Below are 13124 nucleotides of genomic sequence, written 5' to 3' on the forward strand. Positions count from 1 at the left end.
GACATTCTCCCAAAGATTTGTAGAATTGCTATGGGGATTATGCAAAGAGCTTGTAGCCCATGGCATAGGTTTGTTGTTGTCGGGGGAATTTGCATTGAATAGGCGAATGAGGCATTTTTTTCTATTTCCTTTGCTGTTTGCCCTGTATCTAGAACAGTTGAAGAACCTCTTGCTGTGAGGTGGCAACGCTAACCCTATTTGGATACTGTGAGTATGAGGAGCATAAGCTTTCTTTGTACTCCTGACAGATTGTTGGTATGACATTAATGCTGATAGTGTTGTTTTTCTTGGCCTCTAAGATTAATAAGGAGAAAACGAGAATGATTAAGGTAAATTGTGATCCTACTCTGCAAGTTTTGAGTAAATGTGCATTTTGGAGGATGTAAATCACCTGAAATATTTGGGTGTGTTTTTAGGGTCTCCATTACCAACTCAAATGAACTGAAACACGAATACCGTTTCATCGACACATATGTGTCGAATGCACAGGTAAGCGAACGGCCACGTCACCGATTTTTTTTTTTTTTTCCCCCCCTAGGGAAAAAATCTGTTGGGGTTGTTGTGAATTTGCCCTTTTCCCCACTGTAGTGCGATCTCAGAGTTAGTATATTTAGTTGGGGGTGGGGGGCACAGCCCCCCACATTGGTGTTTGGGGGGGACTCCCACCTTCATAATATTTGTACTGGTGTGTCGTGTGTAGTTGGCCTGCTGATTTTTTTTTTTTTCCCTAGGAAAAATATTGGTGATGTGGCCATTCCCTTATCTGTGCGTTCGACCAATATGTGTTGATGAAATGGTATTTGCGTTTCAGTTAGTTTGAGTTGGTAATATAGACACGTGTTTTTAGGGTGTTCATTGCAGGCTTTAGTACATTTACCTTTTTAATCCTCTGCAAAAAAATCAACCAATTTAGCAGAAAGTGGAAATTAATTCTGAGCTATTTTGCAGAAAGACTGTAAGCACTACAGTGCTCCCATCCTGACTAAACCCACCTTTCTTTCTGCTTCTCTTCCATTGCCAATCTCTTTCAGTCACAATGACTCTTGTCACTGTTCTTATCCCTGTCTTTCTTTTTTATCCCCACTACTGCTTCTCCAACTAACCTATATCTGTAAACCTCTCCTACTAATACCCTCTCTGTTCCTGCCTCATTAATGTGCAATGTTGTACTGAGTGCAGTGCATTAATCTTGCTGCTGTATCTCCAGCTATTACATGCTAATATGCCTTTGAGTTATGTAAAATAATATAACTTCTGAAGTATATGGTAAATGTCTTTACTATTTGTCTAAATATTACCTTCAAAGTAGTGCTTAAAATGTTTAATTGTTATTGTTGTTAATTGTACGTATGTATTTTTATGTGGAGTTTTTCCCCCAGGCCTCCTCTGAAAATGGAACTTGTGCCCAGTTGGATTTTCCAAAAGGCAATAAATTAATTAAATAAATAGTGGTTTGTATTGCCATTGTGTGCTGTATGAGAAACAGGTTCTACCAGTATTTGAAGCAACCTTCTACTGTCTGAGGTAGGTACCTAAATCAGTATCAGGCTGTGCTTGGGAAGGGAAAAAAAAACATTTTTTGACTTGGGAGATACTTTTATTTCCCAGCAGACCTCGGAATACTGGGGCTTCCAATTTTCTGACATCTGTTAGGGCTGGTTGGCTGAAGATGGTCAGTGTGGGGTCTTTTGGAAGGAAATTTCTAGGCAAAATGGAAGGATATTCTTTTCCTGAGGCTTGGCAGGGGTCAGATGGGTTTCTATAGGGAGTTAAAAAGTCGAAGTGTAAAAGTGGTGGGCGAAAGCCAGGTACTCTAGGAAAGAATTAAAAAAGGGCTTGTGTGGGCCTTTATGGTGACCCAGACTGAAGGATAGTTGATGGAAGTATTACCCGTAAAACATTTTAAGTAAAATGTCAAACGTTGAGGGCACATGTAGAACACTGATAGGGGATTTCAGAAAGAAGGATTGATTTCCTGACTGAAATCACAGTTGCAGTCTTCATAACCATGGGGTTATCACCGCCAGGGTACCAAAGCTTTACCTTCCCAGGATCATATATCTGAAGTGTGTCCTTAAGAGTTTGTGGTCCCATTTGTCCTCACCGAACACTTTGTTTTAGAGACCCAACATCTGAAACTTTTGATGCACTGCAGGATGGGGGATCCTGCTTCCCCAGGCGTACTTCCACCCCTTAAGACAAACCTTAAGCCTAGGCCAGAGACTCAAGTCGACTCTACTGATTCTAAGGTACCCACCTCAGATGCCCTATACCGATATCCAGCTGGAGGCCGGTATGGCTTCGGAGGGTCTTATGACTAAGCAATCCACAGAGAAAGGTTAATGGAGAATTATCATCTCATAGGGTCCAGTGGGCATCCTTCAGATACTTGTTAGGGAAGAGATCCCAGGTAAACTTACCAAGGTATGTCAGAGACCTAAACCACCACAGTTGGTACAGACAGACATCATCCTGAAAAAGAAACTGCAAAAAACTAGGCATGTATCTCTTCTCCTCCTCCCCCTAGAGAGAAGGAATGGATAGACTTTCTCAGGGTCTTCTCAAGGCCATTATGGCACTGAAACCTCCTTCCTTTACTTCCCAGCCCCCACCTCCCACTTCTTAAAAAGCTGCTGTGATATCATTTTCCTCTGAAGATGAGGAGGTTTCTGATACCATCATTAAATGTAATTACAGCCCCTCATAACCAGACCCATCTGCTTCCACCCATTCTACAAGACTTATTAAGCACAAGGCACAGGTTCTTCTGTGGTACCTACACGATCTATAGTGTCAGCATTTATGTTACAAAGTGTTTGCTGATTAAGTAATGTGAAACCGTATGTAGGTGTTTAGTCATGCACAAGGCAAATTTGATAGAACTTTGACAGAATGATGTTAGAATTGTCTAAATTTTGAACATTACATTTCCAGAGGAGGTGCTTGTGTTGCAGAGTAGTTGCATAACTTTACAAATTGCTGTTTGATCTAAAAGTAGAAGTATTACGTGGTAAGTAATGATGAGCTGGTAATAAGCTATAGTGTTAGTGCTGAAATGTGTGGGTTTATGTATCTTTGTGGCTGCTCTGTTTACTTGTATGTTTGTTTCCATTTGTTAATTCACAGTGGAAAGGAACAACTCAGCCCATGAAGCTAAATACACGTCCCAACAACGGGTTGCTACGTCACATTCTGCAGCAGGTGTACAATCATTCAGTAACAGACCCAGAGAAACTTAACAATTATGAGCCCTTTTCTCCAGAGGTGTATGGCGAGACATCCTTCGACCTTGTTGCCCAAATGATTGATGAGATTAAAATGAATGAGGATGATTTTTTTGTTGATTTGGGTAGTGGTAAGTTATGAGCATCTTTGTTTTTTCAGTAGATGGAAGTCTGTGCCATGTTCTTGTGTCCTGCGTGGTGTAATGAAATGCACACAAATCAAGTGAGAAATTTCTCAACTCTAAATGAATGTAAGCCACCTGTAGTGCCTGTTGTTTGTGTTGCATTTTAATGATCATGGCTTTTATCCTAGTTGAGACACTAATATTCCTGTTTTCATTTTAATTGTATGCATTAGCATAATACTAATACGGTGGATAAAGTAATGAAATAAGTGAACCAAACATTTGTTGCAGCAACCTTGGACCCTCCATGATTTTTTTTTTTAATCTTTTCCATCTTGCAATTTTTTTGAAACACGTTTATTAATCAGCACATACGCAACCAAAGTACAGATACAAAAACAAAATTTGAGAACATTCATTCAGCGACCCAGCTGCAAGGTACACACCAGAATTATATTTTTTTCTCCTAAAATTACTTGCCCATATTAATGCATGCTTTGATTTAATGCATTAACTATGCCCGTGTTTAAGTAGATTCATGTTCGGTGCTGACTCTTGTATGTCCTTATAAAGGAGCATTAGGAGGGTGAAATTGTATACTTTTATAATACCAGAATATGTACAGTGTTTTGTGACAACATTCAGGCATCTTGCAGCAGCATGGCCGTGACTCTTACTGAATCCCCATTTTACATTGATGGCCAGATATGTGTTTATTGAAGTTATTAAGGTCTGGGATGGAAATGAGGTCTTTCAGCCACTGTAGAATGAAGAAAAGACAAGCATAATCACAATGGTTATCATGTTTCCCTGTGCCAGAATTTTCTGCTATGGTAGCCTCCTTCCTCCCCTCCTTCTGGCCCAATTGACACTTTTTCTCCTTTGACATCAGTACCTGGGTATAAGGGTCATCAGGCAGCACCATTTTCTCAGTTCTTTCTTGCCATTGGAGCCAGGTAGAGCCTTTGTGGAGAATATCTGTCTGCCCTAAGGCAGAGGTAGTAAAAAGTTAAGTGCTCAATTGGGAAAAATAATTTTCATTCTGCAGTGTTTGTATTTTTGTTAGGTGCCACATGGGGTATGACCAGTATTTGCCTTGAAAAGAAACCCTACACAGAGGCTTCCACACACTGTGTTTGTTCTTCCTGGGCCTAGAGCATGACATGCCCAACTATCCCCACTGTGCTCACTTTAATTCTAGATCTAAAAAGTATAGGTCAGTATTGTTTGAAAAGTATTTAGAGAAGGAGAGTGTTGATGTCCCACGTATGCTATGACATCCACCAGTCTTGCTGAGTTGGATTTTCTTTGCAAAAAGATGAAGTGTTTTTAAGATTGTCGGGTGCCAGATGAAAGCCTGTTTTGTTATTACTAAATGGGGGAGATGCATTTGCAGTCCCCTTGATGACTGGGAATGTAGCCAAGGCCTCTTATACCCTTCTGGTTTCCATCACACTGTTGGCCCCTTCATGATGCCAGATGCAAGACTAGACCCAAAGCTAAGCATAAGAAAACTGCTCTTCTGAATCTTAGCCACTTCATGCCTATTTGCAGGACCTAGTCAGGCTAGCTGAAGGCCTCATGGATTGTATGACATCCAGACAGGTGAGCCCTGGCAGGGACTCCTGCTCCAGAAATGTATCCTCCCAGAAGGAAAATGGATCTTTTTTTCCCTGGGACTCTTCCGATTCCTGTGACTGGTGAAGATGAGTAGGCTTATGTGGACTAGATTTCCTCAGGTTGATATCCCAAATCCTGAGTCGGATTAAAACTTTGCCTCTGCCTTACCACCTGAGAACTTTTTTTAGAGAGACCCACCACAAAACGAGGGAATTCTTCAGCTGGCTCAGCATTACCTCCAATCTAAGAAAAGAGAATTTTTTTGTAGGCTTCCTGAGCACAAACCCCTGGCTATCCCTTTAGTTCTAGAGGTCGTGGATGATGTCATTCAAGAGATGTCCCTACCTCTTGCACCCACTGTACCTGACCATTTTTATAGGGTCCTCTATTCCTCTTAGCAGCTTTTTAAGAATCCAGTGGCAGACCCTGACATGGTTTTCTCAGGACCCAAGGAGGCCAAAGGCAGTGCCTCTAGGAACCCCTTGCCTAATTATGAAGAGGGTAATATCCTGAACAGAAACAGATGTGGCAAGAAAGCATACACATAAGCTAACCTGACCGTGATAGTTTTAAATTGGACAATTCCATGTGGTCAAATTCCAGGAATTCTGAACCAAATGAAACAAACTGTAAGATATGAAAGACAGAACACTTGAGAAAGAATTGTCACAACTTTGACAGCAGGTGTTGCAAAGCCTATTTTTCAAATTGTTTGGAAGTATCATGCAGGGCAGCTGCATGTGGGGACCAGTTCTCGACCTTTCAAAGTTAAACAAGTTCCGACTGGTCCCCAGGTTCAAGATGCTTACTCTGCAAAACCTCCTGACCTTGCTCAGCCCCCAGACTGTCAGTCAGCTTGGATCTAAAGCTGTTTGCCTTCACATAACCGTAGCAAAGGAAAACAGGTGATATCTCTGCAGGTGGGAATCACTTCCTGTTTTGTGCATTTTTCTTTTTTGCTTCTCTGCTGTTCACAGTGTTCACAAAATGTCTAGATCTAGTAGCTGCGTTTTGCAGAACTAAAGGCATCCAGAGCTACGGTTACATAAACAGTTACCTGATCCATACAAGTTATGTGAAAGAGGTGGCAGTTTTCCTTCATGTGACCATGTCCTGCCTTTAAAACTTGGGATTCTATGTAAATGTAAAGAAAGCCAATCTCATGCCCACAAACAAGAGTTCTTAGGAGTCCTACTAAACTTGGAAAAACAAGGGGTGCATTTCTTCTGCAGGGCAAGATCATTTTAGCAGAGTATTTCAGAACACTACCCAGCAAGAGGTGATGTTAGCCAGGGAAATCCTGAGAGGTCTGGGTTTCATGACATCCTGCATCCTTATGGTCCCCCTGGCAAAGCTTCTTCTGGTTTAATTTATCAAAGTATTTTGGGTTTCAAATACCATGACAGGTATGTACTCCATTCCTATGTCAGGGTATGATTAAAGTTTGTGAAATTAGTATTGCTTCAATCTTTTGATGGTAGCTAAAAGTGCTCTTTGCTGCACTTAGTGTGCCCAGAACTGACTCCTTTTGCAATTACTACGAAGTTACAATATGACTGTAAATTCTTTCGTATTAGACCTGTTGCTGTTACTGCTATTGGAACTGTCTGAATATCCGTCTTCCACATTGCTTTTATTTCTGCTTGCAGATCCTGTTATTTTATTATTTTGTCTCTCTTTGTACATAAGACACTGTAATCACTGAGTGCAGCAATTTAATTTCAATGGTCACTGTTACTTTTGGCTTTTTATCCTGGGCCACTATATCTGGTTTTCGTGTATTACCTACATTTTTGTAGTTTTCACTCCCTTTTTATGAAGTATAATATCTTTCGGGGTCAGGTTATCCATCTTAGCCATATTATTTATTTATTGACATTTGTTAACTGGGTTAGTACAGCTGAGCCAGGGGCCCATTTTTAGTGGAGAAAAGCTCCAGAAAGATTACACATTAAACTTTAATACACAAGTTGAAAATAGAAGAAAATAATTTCGAATTATTACAGTAATTGAGAATATAGGTACATTTAGTTACTAAAGATGACAAAAAATATAGAAGTGAGCAAGCCAGCATAACGGTCAGTAGTAAACAATCCAAAAGTATTGCTTGGCTGGTTGGAAAATATCGCCCATAGGTAAATTCCAGTAGTATAAGCCATTAAAGAGAACAATAAGTATATAAAGACTGGTCAGTGGTAATATGATAGTAGCGGTAAGTAGGGGTTAGATGAGAATAGTTAAAATGAAAAGAGGTAGTCAGTTGCAGTGTAAAAGACTAAGAAGAGAAGAGAGATAAAGTGAAAAGGAGGTTAGGTAGGGTCAAGTAGGGGTTTCACATGGACAGGACCATGTCATTAGAAAAAAGAGTTTGAGTTCTTTTTTTTAAACCGGTATATTTGGTGAATGCTTCTTATGTTAAGTGGAAGAGTTTTCCAGGCGTGGCCAACAGAGTGTTTGTAGAGGGACTTGCCAATATTTTTATTGGGTTTGTAAATATCAGGGAGGTGTTTGCTGTAGGAGGCTAGATTAGAGATAGCGGGGCAGGAAGAGGAATCATTCAGAATAGTGTGTGTAATATAAAGTTGGGGTAGAAGTAACTGATTAGAGAATTCTGGCCATTGGAGTTTTTTTAAGGGCAAGGCAGTGATAGGATTTATGAGGGAGGTTGAAGGCAAATCTGGCAGTTTTGTTATAGGTTTGCTCTAGTTTGGTAAGAAGGGTTATTTGAACATTTGTAAGGACAGGAGCTGCGTAAAAAAGATTGGGTAGAAGGAGGGACTGAGCTAGGGAGGGTTTAGAGGAAGATGTCATGAATTTCTGGTTGCGATAGAGAAGGCCAAGTTTCTTTTGGGTCTTCTTTATGCATTGATTGATGTGGATATCGAATTTTAATTTGTCTATAATTACTCCTAGCAGTTTGGTATGTGGATCAGGTTTGATAATGGTGTTATTGAGGGAGGTGATAGAGAAAGAGGGTTTGTGTTGTGCCAGTGATTTAGGGAAGAAGAGTAGGAGCATGGTTTTTTTTTTTTTTGTTGTATTTTTTTTTGGGTTTAGTATTAGTTGGTTGTTAGAGAGCCATGTTTCAACAGAGGAAAAAGTTTGTTGATTGAGAGCAAGGAGTTCTGGAATGCTATGGACACTTGAGATGAGAGTGGAGTCGTCGGCGTATTGTAGAAGAGTAGGGAGTTTAGTAGCAGAGTGAAGTTTGTTAGTGAATATATTGCACAGGAGGGGGTCCAGAATAGAACACTGGAGGGCACTGGTGTTAACAGGGAGGAAAGGAGAGAAAACCATTTGCCAGCGGACGGATTGGTGCCTTGCCTTCTGGAGAGGTAGGCCCAGCTAAAAGAGGCAAGAGTGGTGAAAAAATAATCTGGTACAGTGGTGTGATTTTTATTTGCAGGTAAGTTTAACCTGATTAAACAAAAAACAGTTGTATAGGTAAGAATATATTTTCAGGAATTGCACTCCCGTGTAGTCAAGGGCTCTTACACTTGTTTTATTAGTACCAAGTAGGCAACGTACTTAACAGAGATAAGGTAGTTTTCTAAAGGGAGAATTTCTAGGCAATACGCGTTATTTTGCTATATAATTTACTGCCATCTGGTGGCCAAGGATGAGGAATTGCTTTAACTAAACCTAACTGCAGGAGACGAGAAAAGAACGTTCTTGGGGCAAGTCCTTGTGAGTGTGCAAGCCACTAACAATACAAAATAAAAAAAATTGCAATAAAGTGTGTTTGAAAAACCATAGGCAAGCGCCTGCACGTTATGGTAAAGGGGAAAGTTCGTCCTTGTTGACTGGAGAGAGGGTTTCACAGGGATCTAGTGAAATGCAGTCCAGTTAAGATGAGATAAGGCTGTGAGGAGACAAGGACAACCCACGTTGTTTTGGGTGACTGTATTAGCTGTAAAAGAAAGAGAGAAAAGTAAAACTAGTTATTACAATAATGTAGGAGAGTAAGAAAACGGTGTGAGCTAGGGACTATGCATGGTACTGTACAGAAGGTAGGAGTGGATGGAACACGTGTGTGACAACTTTAACTAGTATGTGTTGTAGGTGAGTGATAAAAACAAGTGGTGAAGATATACTGCTGGGTCTACAAGACAGAGTAAGTGAAAGATACAGTAATTCAGAGAGGCGTGCAAAGAGAGGTAGGCTAATGAAAAGACTGCCGGAGGCAGTAGGTAGCAGGGAGAATAGACTGTGCTAGCAGACAAAGCCAAACAGCATTTGATTACCTGGCAGTTTAAACATACGCAGACAAAAGAACAACAGTAAGACAGTATGTTCCACATGTAGTTGCAAAGCGATAGCTCCTGAGGGGTACAATGTTTCATAGGAGAGAAACAGACAGCATGTAGTTGGCTATAACCATTCTGAAATCAGCTAAGCATTTAACACATGATATTAGCTTCTAGAAGTATAACTTAACCATAGAGATGACTGACCAACACCTCAGAATGCATTAAATAGACCTGTTGTAGCTGGGTAGTTATCTGTACAGAGTGACTGTAGTGATGATGCTAAGTTCTTGGATGAAACTGCATTCTCACTGATATGTTTGCTGAGAGAGGTTATCATGTCAGCAAACTGCTTAGGATTTCGGGTGAGGTTGCCAAGTTGAGGAATAACAGATTTCCTCACATTTTAAAAGCTGGGTTTACTTCTTACAGAGGGATGGAAAATAATTTAGACAAAGCCTTAGTATTTCCAGTACCCATGAGTATTGAAGGTAGTAAGGTTAGAGATATTATTTTGGAGAACTGAAAGTGGTCTGGGGCAATAAGAATTTTATCTAGAGTTATTGGGCAGGTTCCAAAGTTAATTTTCAAGAAAACATGCAATTTGAAATATTTGTTAGAACATTTGAAGGGAGACCAAGTGAGGGGACCGGTGAGGGCTTTTTCGTGTCAAGCTTGTATGTATTGTAGGTATATTAGTTCCACCAGTTAGTACTTTTTTGAACATATTAATTTTATGTTTATAGCAAAAAGAAGATTTAATTGTAGAAGTGAAGGTTTAGTGTATTTGGCAAGTTGCTTTTATGTTGGGAAAACAACTAGGAGATTGGGGTGCAGGATTGCTGAACACGTACGTGCCATTTAAAACAGAGATTCTAACAGTGCAATTGGGGGGGGGGTTGGTTTGTAACAATTTTCGCAAGTTTCATTTTTTTGTGGTAGAGAAAGTGGATTCTGCTACATTTGTTAATGGATTTCAATGAAATGTTTGTTGAAATTTGAATGCATTTAATTATATATATATGTGTGTGTGTGTGTGTGTGTGTGTGTGTGTGTGTGTGTGTGTGTGTAGTTTTTCTTTTTTTAGGTAGTGCATTGTTATGATTATTAATATAAATGCTTAATTACATGAATTAGGTTTACAGAATGATTTTATTGGCTGTAATATGATGTCATTGTTAAGTCGTAAAATCGGTTTGTATGTATTGTGTTTTATTCTGAAGAGGTTCTACAAGTAAATAGAACAAAAGTGCTTAATTTATCTCCTTTGTGTGCTGTCTGGTGATTTTTATTGGCTCCGGTTAACTTTGGTTTTAGAATTGCTTTTTTTTTTTGTATCTGTTGTTTATAATGTGATATAAACTTCATCATTCTTTACAGTGTTTTGTGGTTCATGTTTCCAGCGCTTGTCATCTTCTTTAGTATTGTAGTGTTTGCACAATCCATAATGCTACAAGTTTGTGCCATTCAGTGTACAGACCCTTGGTCATGAGTGTATTACACCTAGCAACAAGATGTGCGACTGTTTCCAGTTCCTTTTCCTTTTTTTCTTACAGAACCTGCATTTGTCTCGTTGTTCCACGTGTTCAGTGGACTTTGTAAACCAACGTGTATGTAGTCCACTATCCTGGGCTGCCATTGTTAACCTTTCAACTTTTGCTTTCAATTCACCTCTCCTTAACCATCCTGGTGTGAAGTCCTGATTGGCATGAGGTTGTTCTAGGAGATCTCTGTATTTGCCACAGTATTTATGCCTTTTCCACATTTCTTTCCTTCTCATCTGATCCTTCTGTGTATTTTTTTTGTTTGTTTTGACACATACAACTGCTGTCAGGTTTTTGTCTACTACTATTACTACTTTAATTTCCATTCCTGCTTGATACTGATATGCTTCTGCTAAACTAAGCAGAGATGTCATCTTGGACGACTTCTCTTCATGTTTTAAAGCTTTCGCTATGTTTGGATCTGATCAACAGATATGTATGCAGTCCCATGACTGCAGGTCTGTACATGTAATCAGTTTTGAAGAGGCACATACCTCCTTCAGACCAAGTAATATGTAGTTTTGTATATAATCTTGGTATACACTGACTTTTATTCATCATTTGATAAGCATGAAGCATTTTTCTTGTTTTCATGTCCAACTGATCCAGTACCGTTTGTGGCCAGTCACCCCAAAATTGTAAGAAAAGGAAGAGCAAATTGCTTTATAACTTAGACTTTATTCCTAGATGTCGAGGCAATTTCCATTATTAGTTTTAGCCTTCTAAAGTATTCTTTACTGCTTTTTATTCATATTTGTTCATGTTTTATTGCCAATCCTTAATCATTTCCCAAAATATTTATACATTTCCTCCTGCTCAAGGTCCTTTATATCACATTCTTGTCCAGATTGGTGTTTTCTTGGGGCTGCATCTTTCCTTCTTTAAAAGTTGCTGTTGCATGTTTTTTCAAGATAAAAATGACATTATTTGCAGTTGTGCTTTTAACTTGTCTAGTAAATATAAAGTTTTAAGTTGTCCAAAAAAAAGTAGATGAGACATCTTTAATCAAGGTAGTTTTCTGGGAGACAAATAGTAACCATGGCCTAATCTGTTAAGTAAACTGCATAATGAGTTTATGGGTAAGACAGAAAGTTAACAGTGACAAAGAATTATCCTTCAAATTTTTTATCCCTGGTATAATAATTTGCCCTTTGTCGTGGCTTAGCTTCAAAGTGCTTTACCACTGGTTCATGGTCACTGTAATGTAATTGATCAGTGTGGCAGTTTATCTTGTACATCTGTAAGCATTTCTTTATTCATGAATGTGGAATGGTGTAGAAAGCTTTTTTATAATCCCTCCTTACCACACTTAGATTTTTACATATGATCCTTTGTTCCGTTTGACTTTTCTTTTGTTACCCTTTTTTTGTTTTGTTGCCATAGTTGAGTTTTTTCCTAAATGACTATAAACTGTCAACATAAATTCCAGTATAGTTGGTATATCTTTGGAAGGAAAGTTACTGTTATATAGTTTTTAGAATGGCTTGCAGGTTCATTGTTAAGGAGGAGTATCATTGTTCCTGTTGTTAACCAGGTAGGTGTCTATTCAGGATTCATATACAAGTAATTCTCACTCGGGGTTAAATCTTTATGCAAAGATGTTAATACTTTTAACCAGAATTTAGGTACTGCAATTAGGTCTGGGGTTTTCCATTTAGGAGTTTTTCTTGGTTTTATTTCCATTTCTCTGGCCATTACTTCATCCCATTTTATATTTTCTACATCTGCTTAATGTTTCTTTTTATTTTTCTGTCCTTTCAGGATCTTTATTTACATTGTACAGGTTCTTCGTAAATAGTTCTCCAAAATGGTCTATTTCTTCTTTCTTTATTTATTTATTTTTTTGGGGGGGGGGTGGTGTTTATATTCCTCTTGCTTTGTTTCCAAGTTCTGTGTAAAACTTTTTTGAATCTTCAATAAATTACTTATTTTGTACTTTTCCTTGTATTTGCTTGCATATCTTGTAGGTTTTCCTGCCAGTTCTACTTTTATTTTATTATTTTCAGTACTGTAAAATAGATCCTGGTCTGTTTTGGATACTTGTGATGCTTTTACCATGCCTAAGTATTTTTAATGATTTGTTCCCTTTTCTATATTCTGTTAATAATGATGCTTTTTTAATTGCTTTATAGTTTTCTCTGTTTGATCCTTCTGTGATGGCCTTTTGTTTCCTCCCTTACTTCTTTCCATATTGCTCTGTTTTTGTGGTAACATTTTATATGTTATTAATCTATCTAATTTATTTCTGTTGTATCACAAGAATTTCTTTTATTAGTCCTAATTACTGTATTCATCAGTGTTAGCAAACTTTTAACATTTTGGGTATTATTCTTTAGTCTGTTTCCGTCATCGATTTTGATGTCT

General features: G+C 38.7%; 1 protein-coding gene across 1 annotated transcript in view; it reads left to right on the forward strand.

Annotated features, from left to right (window-relative positions):
* LOC122787867 (histone-lysine N-methyltransferase, H3 lysine-79 specific-like) overlaps positions 1–13124 on the forward strand; it is a 172759-nt gene that overhangs the window by 84486 nt on the left and 75149 nt on the right. The window contains exon 2 of the mRNA XM_044054783.1: positions 3127–3355. Within this exon, the coding sequence (XP_043910718.1) occupies positions 3127–3355 (229 nt within the window). The remainder of the gene's footprint in view (positions 1–3126; positions 3356–13124) is intronic.

Source organism: Protopterus annectens, chromosome 13.part0 (assembly GCF_019279795.1).
Source record: "Protopterus annectens isolate FY-2018-M chromosome 13.part0, PAN1.0, whole genome shotgun sequence".
NCBI classification, from domain to species: Eukaryota; Metazoa; Chordata; order Ceratodontiformes; family Protopteridae; genus Protopterus; species Protopterus annectens.